Source organism: Stenella coeruleoalba, assembly GCF_951394435.1.
Source record: "Stenella coeruleoalba genome assembly, chromosome: 17".
Taxonomy (NCBI): domain Eukaryota; kingdom Metazoa; phylum Chordata; class Mammalia; order Artiodactyla; family Delphinidae; genus Stenella; species Stenella coeruleoalba.
Window position 1 is genome coordinate 51704097 of NC_137163.1, and position 14772 is coordinate 51718868.

The window sequence follows — 14772 nt, forward strand, 5'->3', positions numbered from 1 at the left end:
TTTATAGTAAGCTCTTTCTTAGGTGCCAGAAATTCTCCAGGAGTTTGTATATTTCATGATGTGCGTACACACTATTCCATTGTCCAAAAACAAACAACAAAAAAACTGCAGCTAAAAAACTGCAGTGTATTTTTCTTTCTTTCTTTCTTTCTTTTTCTTTCTTTCTTTCTCTTTCTCTCTTTCTCTCCCTCTTCCTCTCTCTCTCTCTCTTTCATTTTTGGCTGGGTTGGGTCTTTCTTGCCATGCACAGGGTTTCTCTAGTTGCAGCAAGTGGGGGCTACTCTTTGTTGCGGTGTGTGGGCTTCTTATTGTGGTAGCTTCTCTTTGTTGTGGAGCACGGGCTGTAGGTACGCAGGCTTCAGTAGTTGTGGCACATGGGCTCAGTAGTTGTGGCTAGCGGGCTCTAGAGCGCAGGCTCAGTAGTTGTGGCGCATGGGCTTAGTTGCTCCGCGGCATGTGGAATCTTCCCAGACCGGGGCTCGAACCCGTGTCCCCTGCATTGGCATTTGGATTCTTAACCATTGCACTACCAGGGAAGTCCCTGTCTTTTGATATTATAGACCATCTCAAAAACACACAGGAAGAGAAAGTGATGAAAACAAACATATTTATCATTATAGTCTCAATTCCCAGTTAATGTAATGACTAGTGGAAAAGAACATTGGACTAGGAGTCAGGAGACCTAGCTTCTTATTTGGGCATCAGTAGTGTATATATATACACAAACACACAAACACACATGTATACGTATATATTGATACACATACATATATATTTCAATTTAATAACATACATTTTTCACGTTTTAAGACCTTTGAAATCAGATTGCATTATATATAATCAGTGGTATCTTATAATTGGCAGTGCTTTTTTCTTAGTGGTATATAAAATAATGATGTGTCATAACGTTTATGGTATCTTAGATTCAGTGAAATATAGTAATTTACTTAGTGTCATTAGATAAATCATTTAAATTACTTGTACCTTGGGATGTAGAAATACCTGACAGATAACTTCCAATGTGAATAATGAAATGCTGCAGAAAGTATATTAATGTATACTTTAAAGAAACAGTGAAGGCTATAGATTATTTAAAAATAACTAATGTTTTTCATAAGTTTTCAAATGAGTATGTGTTATTTAAAAATGACAGTGTTAAGTATTTACACGCTAAAAGATCATTTATACTACTTCTATTCAGATTCCATTATTACATCTAAAGTCATAAGGAATTATTATCTTTGCATTGTTTTTGAAGATGTTTAATGGCAGAAAGAATTACAAAAGAAAAGGTTTGCTTGAGAGTAGCCCCTCTCAATCCATCCCAAAAGAAAATTAAACTGTAATGCCCCAAGGCATCGATTGTATATGATGAATTAACTTCTCTTCCTTGCATCAAAATGGACTAGCTCTGTACCATTCTTGGTAGAATGGAAAATGTAGTTACTCATATAATTTTTTGTAGGGCTTAATTTTCTAGTGGAACGCTGATTGGGAAAGGTTGCTTTGAATATAAGTTGTATATACTTTAAAATATATTTTGCCATGTAAATCATATCTATTTATAGAAAAGTAAAAATTAGGTCAGTGCTGATTCTTACCCATATTGTTGATAACAGGATTTCTGCTAAGTCATACTTGATTAGCCTTATTTTAGCTATTATCTCTTCCGTTACTAACATTATGATCAGTGGTGGTAATAAAGAGTCTGAAACTTATGAAAGGTAAAAATAATGATGATCCTGATGATAGAAAATATTACTGTGTTAAGCACCTCCTGTTACTTGTTCATTTAATTTTCACCACAACCCTATAAGGTAGGTGTACTGCTTTCTTGATCCTATGCAAGAGCAAACTCAGGCATGGAAAGAATATAGAACTTGCCAAGGTCAAAAAGTAAGAAGTCATTGAGCTGTGATTTAAACCTTGGTGGTCTGGCTTCAGAACCACTCTGGTAACCAGTACAGATATTTGAAAATGTGTATCTCACACATTATCAACTGAAAGTGAAAATATGTGTCTATAGAAAAGCATAAGCTAGGGAGTCCTAATTTTTTTAAAACTTTCTTTATCATTAGTAGCATTAACATTAATCTATGAGATTTCCTGAGTGGTTTTCAACAAAATAATGTAAAAGGAGGAGTCATTTCTTTAAAGTTATTCTGTAGTTTATGCTTTACATTAGTTCACATAGGACTTTCACATAGTAAATAGAAATTAGGGAGACTTTTATCAATATATTTTATATTATGCATAATAAATTCTGTGAACAAGTAGTATTTATTTTTCCTTTGTTAAGTGTAGATGGGGAAGTTAAACAAAATTTGCACATAGGAAGAGACTTTCTAAAATTATTTTGTATTTTGTTCTTTTAACAAAGAATACTTTTACTCAATAGTGATACAGGATTTGCCAAAAAGGAACTTTCTTATTTATTTTTCCTTTAATCTAGAAGAAATATTGAGAGCTATAGATTATTAGTTTTCAAAATTAGATTTGTTTACAGATTTTGTATTTTCTTCATCTTGATAAATCCTATCATTTTCTGAATCTTTTTTTTATTTTTTAAAAATTTTATTTATTTTATTATTTTTGCCTGTGCTGGGTCTTTGTTGCTGCACACGGGCTTTCTCTAGTTGTGGTGAACGGGGTGCTACTCTTCGTTGCAGTGCACGGGCTTCTCATTGCGGTGGCTTCTCGTTGCAGAGCATGGGCTCTAGGCACGTGGGCTCAGTAGTTGTGATGCATGGGCTCAGTAGTTGTGGCGTATGGGCTTAGTTGCTCCGGCGGCATGTGGGATCTTCCCGGACCAGGGATTGAACCTGTGTCGCCTGCATTGGCAGGCAGAATCTTAACCACTGGACCACCAGGGAAGTCCCTCTGAATCTTATAAAATAGTAACCTTAGTATAAGGCATTGATAGTGTACTGAAATAAATTTAATTAAAAAATTAGGAGGGATGCAAGAGGGAGGGGTTAGGGGGATATATGTATACATATATGATTCACTTTGTTATACAACAGAAACTAACACAACACTGTAAAGCAATTATACTCCAATAAAGGTGTTAAAAAAATTAGGAAAAAAGTTGCTGTTGATTATCAGAAAAATTAAAATGCAGAGTTGCAATTGTTTTTAATCATGGTTTCTTCAGCAAACATAGTAAAGTACTTATTGGTGTTTAGGAAACAAATATGATTCATTTTCTCATTTCTTGTTAGAAAGCAATTGAACTCAACCCTAAAGATGCTACCGCAATTCACCTTATGGGTATTTGGTAAGAAAATTTCTTTAAATAAATATTTCAGTGGTTTTTAGTATGATCTTATTTTGTAGTATGTATACATATCTTGTTTGGTAGTATATAAAAAAGCAAAATATAAAATGTTTAAAAATATTATTTGGCAGTCAAGAGTGTTTAATCCATTATATTAACTAGCAGTTGTACTGGTTATTTAGTGTTTAGTATTTAGAAAATAACTAAATTTGATTGTGATCTTGTTAAACATTGTTATTCAGATCATTTAGAAACGTACTAAGACTAAAAAGGCATTGAAACTTTTCATTAGACCTTTAAATTCCTTTTTTTTGGGAAAGACTATTCTTATTTACCAGACTAAATGGAATTGGATTAATCTAACTATAGTAATACACTAGGATGCCCTAAGAGGGTCTTGGTATCTTCAAGGTGTGTCAAATACAGTCTGATTCATCTGAGGTATAATATAATCTGACTTTCAGTATCTTTCCATTTTTATGTAAGCTTTGTTCAGAGCACATCATTATTTTGCTGGTATGAGCGTAAACCAATGTGTTAAATGCTTACTGTTTTGAGAGTCTTTCTTGAGACAGGTTTGCCACTGTTTTCTTTGGGTGTAGTCTACAGAGCTGAGTATTTATTGTCTTCTATGAGGGGTAACAGTGCAAAGTCCCATATCAAACTCTTTTAAAAGAGAAGTAAATAACCTTCAGGATAAAGGACACATTCAACTAAGAAAACACTTACTGAGAATTAATGACAGTTGAGGGACAGTCAGTAATTAAGATGCTGGCAAGCAAACATGAATGAAATAGTTTCATCCTCAAGGAGTTCAGACCCTAATCAAAGATCCAACACTTTTTTTCCTACTTATTTCAGAAAATTGTCAAGAGCTTTGGATGGTAAATATTTGCCACACCCTTTCAAATATGTAGACTTTAAATTGTTGGTTGCCATTGTTATTTAGGTATATCATGTTTAGTTTTGTTATTTTTTTTTAACTTCTCTGAGTTAATTTTTATGTAAAAATATAGGGGTAACGATTCTATTTCATTTAGTTATTGTAAGGAGTGATGAGAGAATCACTTAGCTCAGCACTTGGCACAAAGTGAGCACTCAAAAGGTGAATGATGTACTGTATTATCATTACTGTTATAAATATTACTATTTATACTGTCACAGTATACACTGTAATTGATGGATCAACATAAATCAGTCCCTAGATAATTCAGTACAAATATTAACCTACTGGATATTATGGAAAGTACAGACTGTTTAAACATATAATAGAAGATTCCTTTTATATCTGTTAAGATGCTTAGTTCTCTTTAAGAACTAATTTGAATGTACGTGTCATTTTATTTCCCCATAGGTGTTACACATTTGCTGAAATGCCTTGGTATCAAAGAAGAATTGCTGAAATGCTGTTTGCAACTCCTCCTAGTTCCACCTATGAGGAGGTAGTGTGATGTCCTTTGTTAAGTTAGTACTGATTTCTTAACTGCTCTGTCACTCTACAGTGTCCACACATCTGGTGTTCTGATCAGTGAGGGACTTGAGCAGGTTTCTAATGATCCAGTGCAACTATCTTATCAGAAAGCCTTATTAATAATTATTATCTGTGACTGGTGTTTTTTTTTCCGTTTTAGGTGAGTGGCTGATAATTCTGGTATATTGTCAGCTAAAATAACCCATGGCTAAAATCTACCTTCATTTTCTGCTTGAAATCTATACCACATAAAAATCATAAAATAGAACAAGAAATATAGCATTTGCTTCTTAGCATGTTTTAGGTACACATTCTCTAAGATAAGAGTCATTTACCTGGACATTAAAACATGTGTTTGTATTGATAAATGAAAAGTAATTATAACTTTTTTTTCACAGCAGGTTTGAAAGGCTCATGGTCTCTCATATTTCCAAGGCCTTTTGCTTCTCCTGTTAAAAATAAAATTTGAAAGGGATTTCTGGGCAAATATTTTGGGTTTACTCATCACAAAATTTTCAGAGTAAGAAAGCAGACAGTTGAAAAAGTTGTTCCAATACTTGGATCATAATGTTTTCTGTGAAGCTATAGCGCAGAATTTGATGCAAAGAATATTTAGTTGTATAGTTAGAACAGAGTTGGGAAATATTTGTTATTAAAAAGAATGTGCATTCTAAGAAAAAAAGACACGATCAGCAGGGAGTTTCAGACTGACCTTAAAATTTTATACAGGAATTTCAGTAATAAAGGACTTAAAAAATTCATTGGCACGACTTATGTATCACTGAATAAACTCAGCTTTTGATTTTATCTAGTTTTTATTGGTAGTCCCTGTTATGATTTAAGAAGAGAAAGGTCAAAGTATCTGAGTTGCACATGATAATGTTCTTTCCTCTCTGCATGTGATGCCAGTTTGGTATGAGTTCTAAGTAGTAGTCAAGTTATTACTAGAAATGGTCCACATAATTGTAATCCGTATTCTGATGATTTAATAGTGTTATGGTCAATTTTGCTATATTAACCTCTCACTGCTGATGAATTGACCATGATTATTTTTTAGCATCTTTATTGGAGTATAATTGCTTTACAATGGTATGTTAGTTTCTCCTTTATAACAAAGTGAATCAGCTATACATATACATATGTCCCTGTATCTCCTCCCTCTTGCATCTCCCTCCCACCCTCCCTATCCCACCCCTCTAGGTGGTCACAAAGCACCGAGCTGATCTCCCTGTGTTATGTGGCTGCTTCCCATTAGCTGTCTATTTTACATTTGGGACCATTATTTTAAGATTTTTTTTAAGATGTTTTAATTTACTTCCTGTCTTATATTTAATATAGGAATAGATCTTTTGAGAAAATGCTTTATTTTAAATTGACTCTGTTTTAATACTTTTCATTAAGTTTGTTTTTTTTGTCTTTTTAACAGGCCTTAGGCTACTTTCACAGGGCAGAGCAAGGTAACAAATTTTTTATTTCACATACTAATGTACTTAAAATTGTATGAATGCTTCACATATAATAGGAATTTTTTAAACAGAAATAAGTTATTTGTTCTGATATACTTCATAAACTTCTTTTTGAGCTAGACATTATCAAATAATTTTTAAAGTCCTTATTTAGTAAAGATCACCTGAGTAAGAAATAGACTGCTACTGAATTTAGAGCTGTAATTCTGGAATGGTCCTTCATTTGATGTAATTCAACCTTCCTTTTTGAGAGGAGGCTTTGACAGATTAACTGTTTATGTAAGATCACACAGCTAATCAGAGGCATTTATTTTCATTTAAAGTTTTTATTATTTTTTAATTGAAGTATAATTGACATATAACATTGTATTAGCTTCGTGTATTAGCTTTGTATGCCTTGCGAAACGATCACAACACCAAATTTAGTTAACGCCTGTCACCTTACATATAGTTACAGAAAAATACTTTTTTAAGATGGACTCTCTCAGCAAATTTCAGATGGCACTGAAATGAGAACTCTCTGGTTTTAAAACAGGCCAGTTTTTGTTCTATTGTAGATACTGTCTTTTGTGACAAAGAGTTTCCTGCACTCTTACTTTGAAGAAATAGCCAGCCTAGAGAACATCAGCCTATCCTAAGATTATCCTTCCTAATATTAATAGGAGAAACTAGAGAAGTAAGGGACATAAGCCTTTGTTACCAAGTACACCCCCCAGAAAAAAACATTGCAAATATATTCCTATAAAACTTAATCAGAGGAAAATTAAAGACAATTTATTAAATTTTAGAGCCTACTCATATGGACTTGTTCAAATGTTTTCATGATAGCAAAGCACTTTTTAAAACGCATTTCTTCTAAAGAAAGAATTTTGTCTGAATTTTAACTCTATCTGTAATACATTAATTCTGATTTACTGTTACTACCTTCCATTGATATCCTCTCAAGATGGTAGTTTTACTATCATGGATATGATCTGGGAATGCAGTTTCCTCAGAGACTTAGAAGTGTAATTGCAAAGTTAAAATAGGGCCTTAGAGGTTTAAGGATTCGGGTTGTTGAAAAAAACATGGTCATACTCTTGTGGAACTAAAATAATCCTTGGTAATTCCAGTCATCCTCCAGGTTTTACCTTCAAGGTCACTTCCTCTAGGGGGGGCCCTTTCCTTATTATGGCCTATGTCTGGTTTAGAAGCTCCTCCTATGCTTTTAGTACCTTTTACTTCCTCCATCATGGCCCTTATCACTACATAGTATGAATATTTGTTTACATGTCTAAAACTAAATTCAGGGAAGATGGGGACTCTGTCTTCTTGCTCACAATTGAATCCTCATTGCTTAGCACATAATGCTTGGCAAATTTGCTGAATAAGTAGACGAATGAATGAAGGAATGAATTTACTTAACTCCAAGGAAACTTTAAGCACATCAACATGGCATCTCACAAATATGTTCACATTAAAGAAATAAAACAATTTTGGGTTAAGGGGCAAATGGAGTTAATCATAAATTATATCCAGGAAGAATTATGCTTTGAATATAGAAGGGTCCCAGGTTGACAGGAGGAAACTGTATAAAGAATTAATGAAGTTAGTGAGACAGTCCCATGCTTTCATTCATAGGCTTTTTGTTCACATTTTTTCTTCAGCCAAGAATCCTGCTAAAATTCTATTCAGCCTCCACGTTAGCCCAGGTGTAACCTCTTAGTTAGTTGCTTTTTCTTTGGTTTCTCATAGCACTTTAAAATTTGTACACCTATCAAAGCATTCCTTTTATTCCTTTATTACATTTAGTTGTGCTCATGCTTGTCTTTCCTTTTCATTATAAATTCCAAAAGAGCAGAGACTTTGTTTATCTGTGCTTAAACACAGCCCACATTCAGTAAAGGTTGACCAAATGTGTGTGTGTATACACACATACACATATCATCATGATTTCATTTACTCATTCAGCAAATGTATATTGAGTACAGTTCTAGGCACTGTTCTAGGCACTTCGGATGCAGGGAGCAAAAGAGATGATAAAAAAGAAACCCCTTATCCTTCTGGAGCTTATATTCTATCAGGACCCTGTTTTCCATCTATTAAATAGAGTACCAATTTTATAAAATTGCTGTGAAAATGAGAAATGTGTGTAATATAGTGCCTGGCACACAGTAGACAATAAATGGTAATTATAAAATTTTTTGAGATATGTATAGTTGAACAAAAGAGAATTCTAATTAGCCTAATCATTTATTGACCACACAAGTATATTACTGGAATTTAGATGAAAAAAATTAAGCCTTTAAAATAAGAGCAATACTATTTCATATGAGATAAATTTAAATTGTTTTTCTTATGTACAGTGGATCCAAACTTCTACAGCAAAAACTTGCTCCTTCTAGGAAAGACATATTTGAAGCTACACAACAAAAAGCTTGCTGCTTTCTGGCTATCAAAAGCCAAGGACTATGCAGCACACACAGAGGAGGATAAACAGGTAAAACATCTCCAATAAAGTAAGGCAGATAGGTTTCCACTGAGGCACATTAAGTAAAGGTGAATCAAGAACTTCTTTAAAAACGTAATTGTCCAAATGCGTATTGTTAAATAACAGTGTTTATTTCAAATGTGTATAGCAAATATTTAGTTACTATCAACAAACATGTATGAATTACTTGCTGCAATATAGAATTATTCCTGTTTGACATATATATAGCAGATAGAAAAAGATTTCTAAAACATGAAAGGCAAGGGACATGTACTAATGTGGACGAGTTCTCTAAGAGTGTCATCTCTTGAGTTCTCTAAGAAATTTTATTCTTACAGTGTGCTATCCTGGTTTTTTGGAAATTCTTAGAAACTACTTTATAAACTTGTTTCACAAGTTGATCTCTGTGCTGTACTGTTTTATAATATGTATTCTTCCATTTTAGATACAGACAGAAGCTGCTCAGTTGCTTACAGGTTTCAGTGACAAGAACTGAGAATTTTTCAGTGAAATATCTAAGAAGCAGTGCCTTTTCATCAAATTATAAAGATAATAAATACATTAACCATACTGTTCTATGGCTGTTTTCTCAGTTCTTTTAATGTCGGGACCATTTAACAAATTAAATATACAAAATTCTAGACTTCTTCACAAATAACAAGGCAAAAGAAATAATTGCTATAAGAGTGGTAGAGAGATATCCATGGCTTAGAGGCTGAGATTATTGTGCACCTGAGACACCAGCAATACAAAGGGTATGAATTGGATCACATCAGGACGGGAGATCAAGAAAAGAAAGCTCGGGCTTCCCTGGTGGCGCAGTGGTTGGGAGTCCGCCTGCTGATGCAGGGAACATGGGTTCGTGCCCCGGTCTGGGAAGATCCCACATGCCGCGGAGCGGCTGGGCTCGTGAGCCATGGCCAATGAGCCTGCGCGTCCGCAGCCTGTGCTCTACAACGGGAGAGGCCACAACAGTGAGAGGTCTGCGTACCACAAAAAAAAAAAAAGAAGAAGAAAAGAAAGCTCTGTGGAAGAGGTGACAGAGGGGAGTGCATTTTCTAGCTGGATTGATTCAAAGCTGAGATCTTGCAGAGAAGGTACAGTGAATGTTAGGAGGTTAGGATGATGAGAGTTCTTGGTATAAAGTAGTTAAATGATATATCTTGGAGCCAACCTGCATAAGGAAATAAGTCATGAGAGGACTGAAAATGGAGTGGTTTCTTTTTTAAAATGTGAGGTAGTCTTACAAGTGGTTTGATTTTATCACTAGGCGAGCTCAAATTCTATTCCCTAATGGGGTGAAAGGATCACAGAACTCAAGGGGGAAATGGAAATTAAGATGTTTTAAATAGGCAGGACAGTGATACTGGGGATGCCACCACTACAAAAATCTTGTTTTGTAAAAAGTAGTATCTTGAATGCCACCTATAGAAATCTGAGAGTGTATGTGTAGGTGGATTTTTCTCAAAGGGAAAACACAGGTAATGTGAGTATGTGCTGTTTCAGTTTATCATGTATATTTTCAAACAGAAGGGAAAACTGAAAATATTGGACTCTTATAAACCCATCTCTGGTTCAGCAACTGCTAATCTTTTGCTATATTTTACTTATGTGTGATATTCTTATTTATATATATTTCTAAACTTTTAAAGTTAATAGCAGACATATTTCATCCCTAAATACTTCAGCATTCATCATCTCAGAATAAGGACATCCTTCTAAATAAATACAAGTCCATATCACAACTAGAATGTTAACAGTAATTCTTTATCATCATCTAATATCCAACCATATTCAAATATCCTCAAATGTCCCAAAATGTCTTACACTTTTAAAAACCAAGATTCAGAGATCATAGATTGCATTTAATTTTCTGCCTTAGTTTTTTTAAAGCTAGAACAGTAACCCCATCTTTTTTTTTCTCACAGCATTGACTTTTTGAAGGGGCCAGTCCAATTGTCTTATAGATTGTCCCTCATTCCAGAATGGCCTTACTGACAGCACTTAAGGAAACACTGTTCCGGGCTTCCCTGGTGGCGCAGTGGTTGAGAGTCTGCCTGCCAATACAGGGGACGCGAGTTCACGCCCTGGTCTGGGAAGATCCCACGTGCTGCGGAGCGGCTGGGCCCGTGAGCCACGGCCGCTGAGCCTGCGCATCTGGAGCCTGTGCTCCGCAACGGGAGAGGCTGCAGCAGAGAGGCCCGCATACCACACACACACAAAAAAAGTGTTCCATCTTATTTTCAGGGACTCAAGTTAATTATATGTATATTAGATCTTTGCCTTTTGTATTTATCACTTCTCTAATTTTTCTTTTACCTCTCAGTTTCATTTTCTTGGCTTCTTTCATTTCTATCTTCCATGTCCCTTATTTTTTTTATGTTTTCTTCCTTAGATACTGTTTGTCTTCACTTCTGAGATGTTTTTGTCTTTCTTCAATTTTTTTTTCCTGATTGACTTCAGTTAACAGGCATTTCACATCCTCATGTTGTTTGTCCAGTTTTGAATTTCTAATTTGGATTTTTTCGTGTCTGCAGTTATTTATTTATATTTAATTCATACTAGTATATTGTGCTTAAGAATTTTCTCTGTGTTGAGCATTTTCATCTGAAATTTCCTCATTTTCAGTTTTCACTTTATTTAGAGTGACTTTGAATGTTATTTTTTGGAGGTGTGACTTTTTGTGTGTGCTGAGTTACCAGCAACACCAGGTTATCAAATGGGGGAGGTAAGGGGTTTGGATTAGTTCAGTAATAAATATCCTGTACTACACAGTTTTTGTAAAATAAGGTATCTATCTTTCAGTAGTAAAGCCTTTTATGGAGGGGAGGCTCTGTCTTTGATATTATATAGGGCTTTAAAAAATTTTTTTGCTTTGAAATATAGATTCATAAGAAGTTGTCAAAAAATAGTACACGGAGAGGTCCTGTGTATCCGTCCCTCAGGTTGCCTCAGTGGTAACGTAACTATGGTACAATATCAAAACCAGGAAACTGTACAGTCCACAGACCTTATTCAGATTTTACCACTTTTAAGTGATCTCACTTGTGTGTGTGTTCTGTGCAGTTTTGTCACATGTAAATTTTTGTAACTGCCACAATCAAGATACAGAACTGTTCCATCACAAAAATTCTTAGTGCTGTGCCTTTATAGTCAAACCCATTCCCTGCCATCATCCCTAAGTCTGACAACCACTTATCTGTTCTTTATAATTTTGTTATTTCAAGAACATTATATAAATGGATCATACAGAATGTGACCTTTTGGGATTGAATTTTTTCATTCAGCATAACTCCTTTTTGAGAAGCATCTAAATTCAGTCAGTAGTTCCTTTTTATTGTTGATTATATTTCATTGTATGGGTGTACCAGTTTATTTAACTATCCACCTTAGGCCATTTAAGCTGTTTCCAGTCTGGCTGCTATGAACTTAAGGCTGATATAACTATATCAACAAATTTTAATCTCTGTGGGATAAACATCCAGAAGTGTGGTTGCTGGGTCTTTTATAGAGCTGCTATCTTTTTTCTCTCTTTACAGTGCAATAGCTGCCTTCTCCAAAACGTGGTACTTTCCCAAGATTCTGATTATGTGTGCTTCCTCAACCTCTTTCTTTTGAGTTCCCAGGAGTCTGATTTACCAGTTCTCACACTGGTTCTTCGCATTTCTCCACTCAGGGTGGGATCTACTACTTCTGGGAATGAACCCTGAGACCCCATTATATTCTCCTTCCTGTGCAGTCCCTACTTGACTTGGTTCTTGAGTGTTCCAGAGCTGACTGCTAGTTTGAGATGCCTTTTTCTCCACATACATGTAAACAGAAGTTTGTAGTTTTCTGTCTTTTAAACATACTACAGACATGGGCTGTGGGTGATTATAACTGCCTCTTATGCATCTGTTTCCTTTTAAGAATGAGAGAAGAAATCTGATTTGGAATGTGGCTGTTATCCTACTATAATCTGAAAGCTCTCAATTAACTCCTTGTTACCAGAAATTTTCCTATCTGAGTGTTTAATCATAGACTGTGGAACAGCTGTGGACTTTGTAAAAATGACTTCTCTCAGACTCACTTTTTAAAATAAACATAATTACAAGGAGCAAACAACAAAAAAACAATAACCTAATGGAATTGTGAGGATTAAAGAACATGTATTTACCATGAGTATCAGTAAATATTTAAAAATGCTATTATCATCTGATTGTGTTCTCCTTGGTCAAGACTGGGGAGAGAAAATTTGGAATTTAGGAGATGCCTCTTTTGTTCCAATTTCAGTATACGTGCTGCCAAAGTGAGGCCCTTTTGGACTTTTACTCTTTGTTAATTGGGGGGGGGGGTTTCCCCTTTTATTTTTTTGTTGTATTCATGTGGTGTTCACTATACAACCTGTTTGGACTGTACCTGGGCATTACTGGGAAGAAAAAATAGGAGGGGTTGATTACTTTGGCAAGGGCCATGAAGTTTATTTAACGAATGTCCTGTTCTGGCCCATTGCACTGCCCTGTATGTTTCTCTGTCTTGTGACTGAAGAGTATACACTAGGTACAAAGGAACCTCATTAAGGTAAAGGCTCCTCTGATGAGGTCTGGGCTTTTCCCTTGAGAGACAGACCAAATCCCCAGTAGACTTCAAGTTTGGCTTTTAAGTTCAGTGGACTTATAAAAGAACCTTTATTGTCTCATCTGCCTATTTCAACCGGAGATGATTTCTGTTCGACTTCTGTAATGCCCACTAGAGGATCTTAGGTTCAGCCAAATAGTAAGACTCAAAAAGCCCACAGTAGGCTTCATCTGGCCCCAATTTACTCAGAAGGACAGAAACCATAGCTCACCCAGCAGGTCAATGTCAGGCCTCCTTACATTCAAAAGATGACCTTACAGCATATCCATGCAGCTCCCAGGAGTATCATCTCCCCAGGTGACAGCGCAGGAATCTCAAAGGGAAATACAGTTACAAGTTTCCACATTCTGGGAAGTCCACAGCTATGGTTTCGTATTAAGTGCCTGGAGTTTTCCCAGTCCAGATGCAACACACCAGTCGGGCCATTTTAAACAGAAGCAGCATTGCCTGACATTGTTGGCCCATACCACCCTATCTAGTTTTGAGAACTGGAAAAGCTAGGTGGTTGACCTAAGGCTGGAGGGCAAAGAGTTTTGTTAACCCTTTTGACTTTAACTGCCCTGGAAGTACTAAAAACAAAAACACCACTTGTAGCTTCTTTTCCTGGAAGACAAACAACTAATCTGATTGCTGAAACTGTGTTGTGCCTGTGACCCACTGACTGGGCTGTTTAGTGGTGGTGGTGGTGGGTAGTGGCACTGAAATGAAGTGACAGTATGAACCTGTTTCTGAGCCTCCCTCGTTTGCTGATTTCCTCATGAAGTGTCTGTGTTCAGGCACAGTGAGCCCTGCACTTCTAATTTCTCTGCCTGGCCCAGCACAGGACAGGGATGGGAAGAGGGGGAAAAAACAAGTCTCAGGTTTCTCTCACTGACACTGAGTAGGTATATCAAGACAATAAATCCTGCCTATAGGTCTGGATTTCTACAATTAATATGAAAGATAGAAGGACCTGATAAGTTCTCCAAACCAGCCTTCTCCAGAAAGCTGGTTTGGTCTCTCCGTAGGCTCTGTGTAGCCTCATCTGTTGTATGGTAACTTCTTACCTTAAGTGAGAAGGGGGGATGGGCACCCTGAAAGCTTCCTGTCTTCATTCCAATGTGCTACATGATGTTCTCTCATGCCTCTACTGAATGACAGTAACTTCTGTCAGCAAACTTCATCAGCTGTGGTACTTTCATGGTATAATTTAAGCAGCCCTTTTGAAGACTAGTCACCCTCTATTGCATAGTCTGTTCTGTACATTAGTTTTCTTGTTTTTTGTTTGTTTTTTATTCATTAGGCATGAAAATAACTAGAACATTAATAGTGAGGATTTGGGAAAACAGTCTATTCAAGCGAGTGGATCACAGACTTTATTTCATCTTTACTATGGATTCTGAATAAAAATGCAGAAGACCATCTAAATTAATATGTAGAAAAATAAAATTTTGGCAAAACAAAAACTACTGTTTAGGGAAGTTAAAATTGT

At 35.7% G+C, this 14772-nt stretch overlaps 1 protein-coding gene across 4 annotated transcripts in view; it reads left to right on the top strand.

Annotated features, from left to right (window-relative positions):
• Nucleotides 1-14693, top strand: part of RMDN1 (regulator of microtubule dynamics 1) — a 43162-nt gene extending 28469 nt beyond the window's left edge. For 3 of the 4 annotated variants that reach the window (XM_079901457.1, XM_079901454.1, XM_079901456.1), the window contains exons 6-10: nt 3222-3277; nt 4632-4719; nt 6175-6205; nt 8560-8693; nt 9130-14693. In XM_079901457.1, coding sequence (XP_079757583.1) covers nt 3222-3277; nt 4632-4719; nt 6175-6205; nt 8560-8693; nt 9130-9180 — 360 coding nt within the window. In that variant the 3' untranslated portion in view covers nt 9181-14693. The remainder of the gene's footprint in view (nt 1-3221; nt 3278-4631; nt 4720-6174; nt 6206-8559; nt 8694-9129) is intronic. The other variant, XM_079901455.1, reaches the window with a different exon arrangement.
• Nucleotides 14694-14772: the final 79 nt, after the last annotated feature.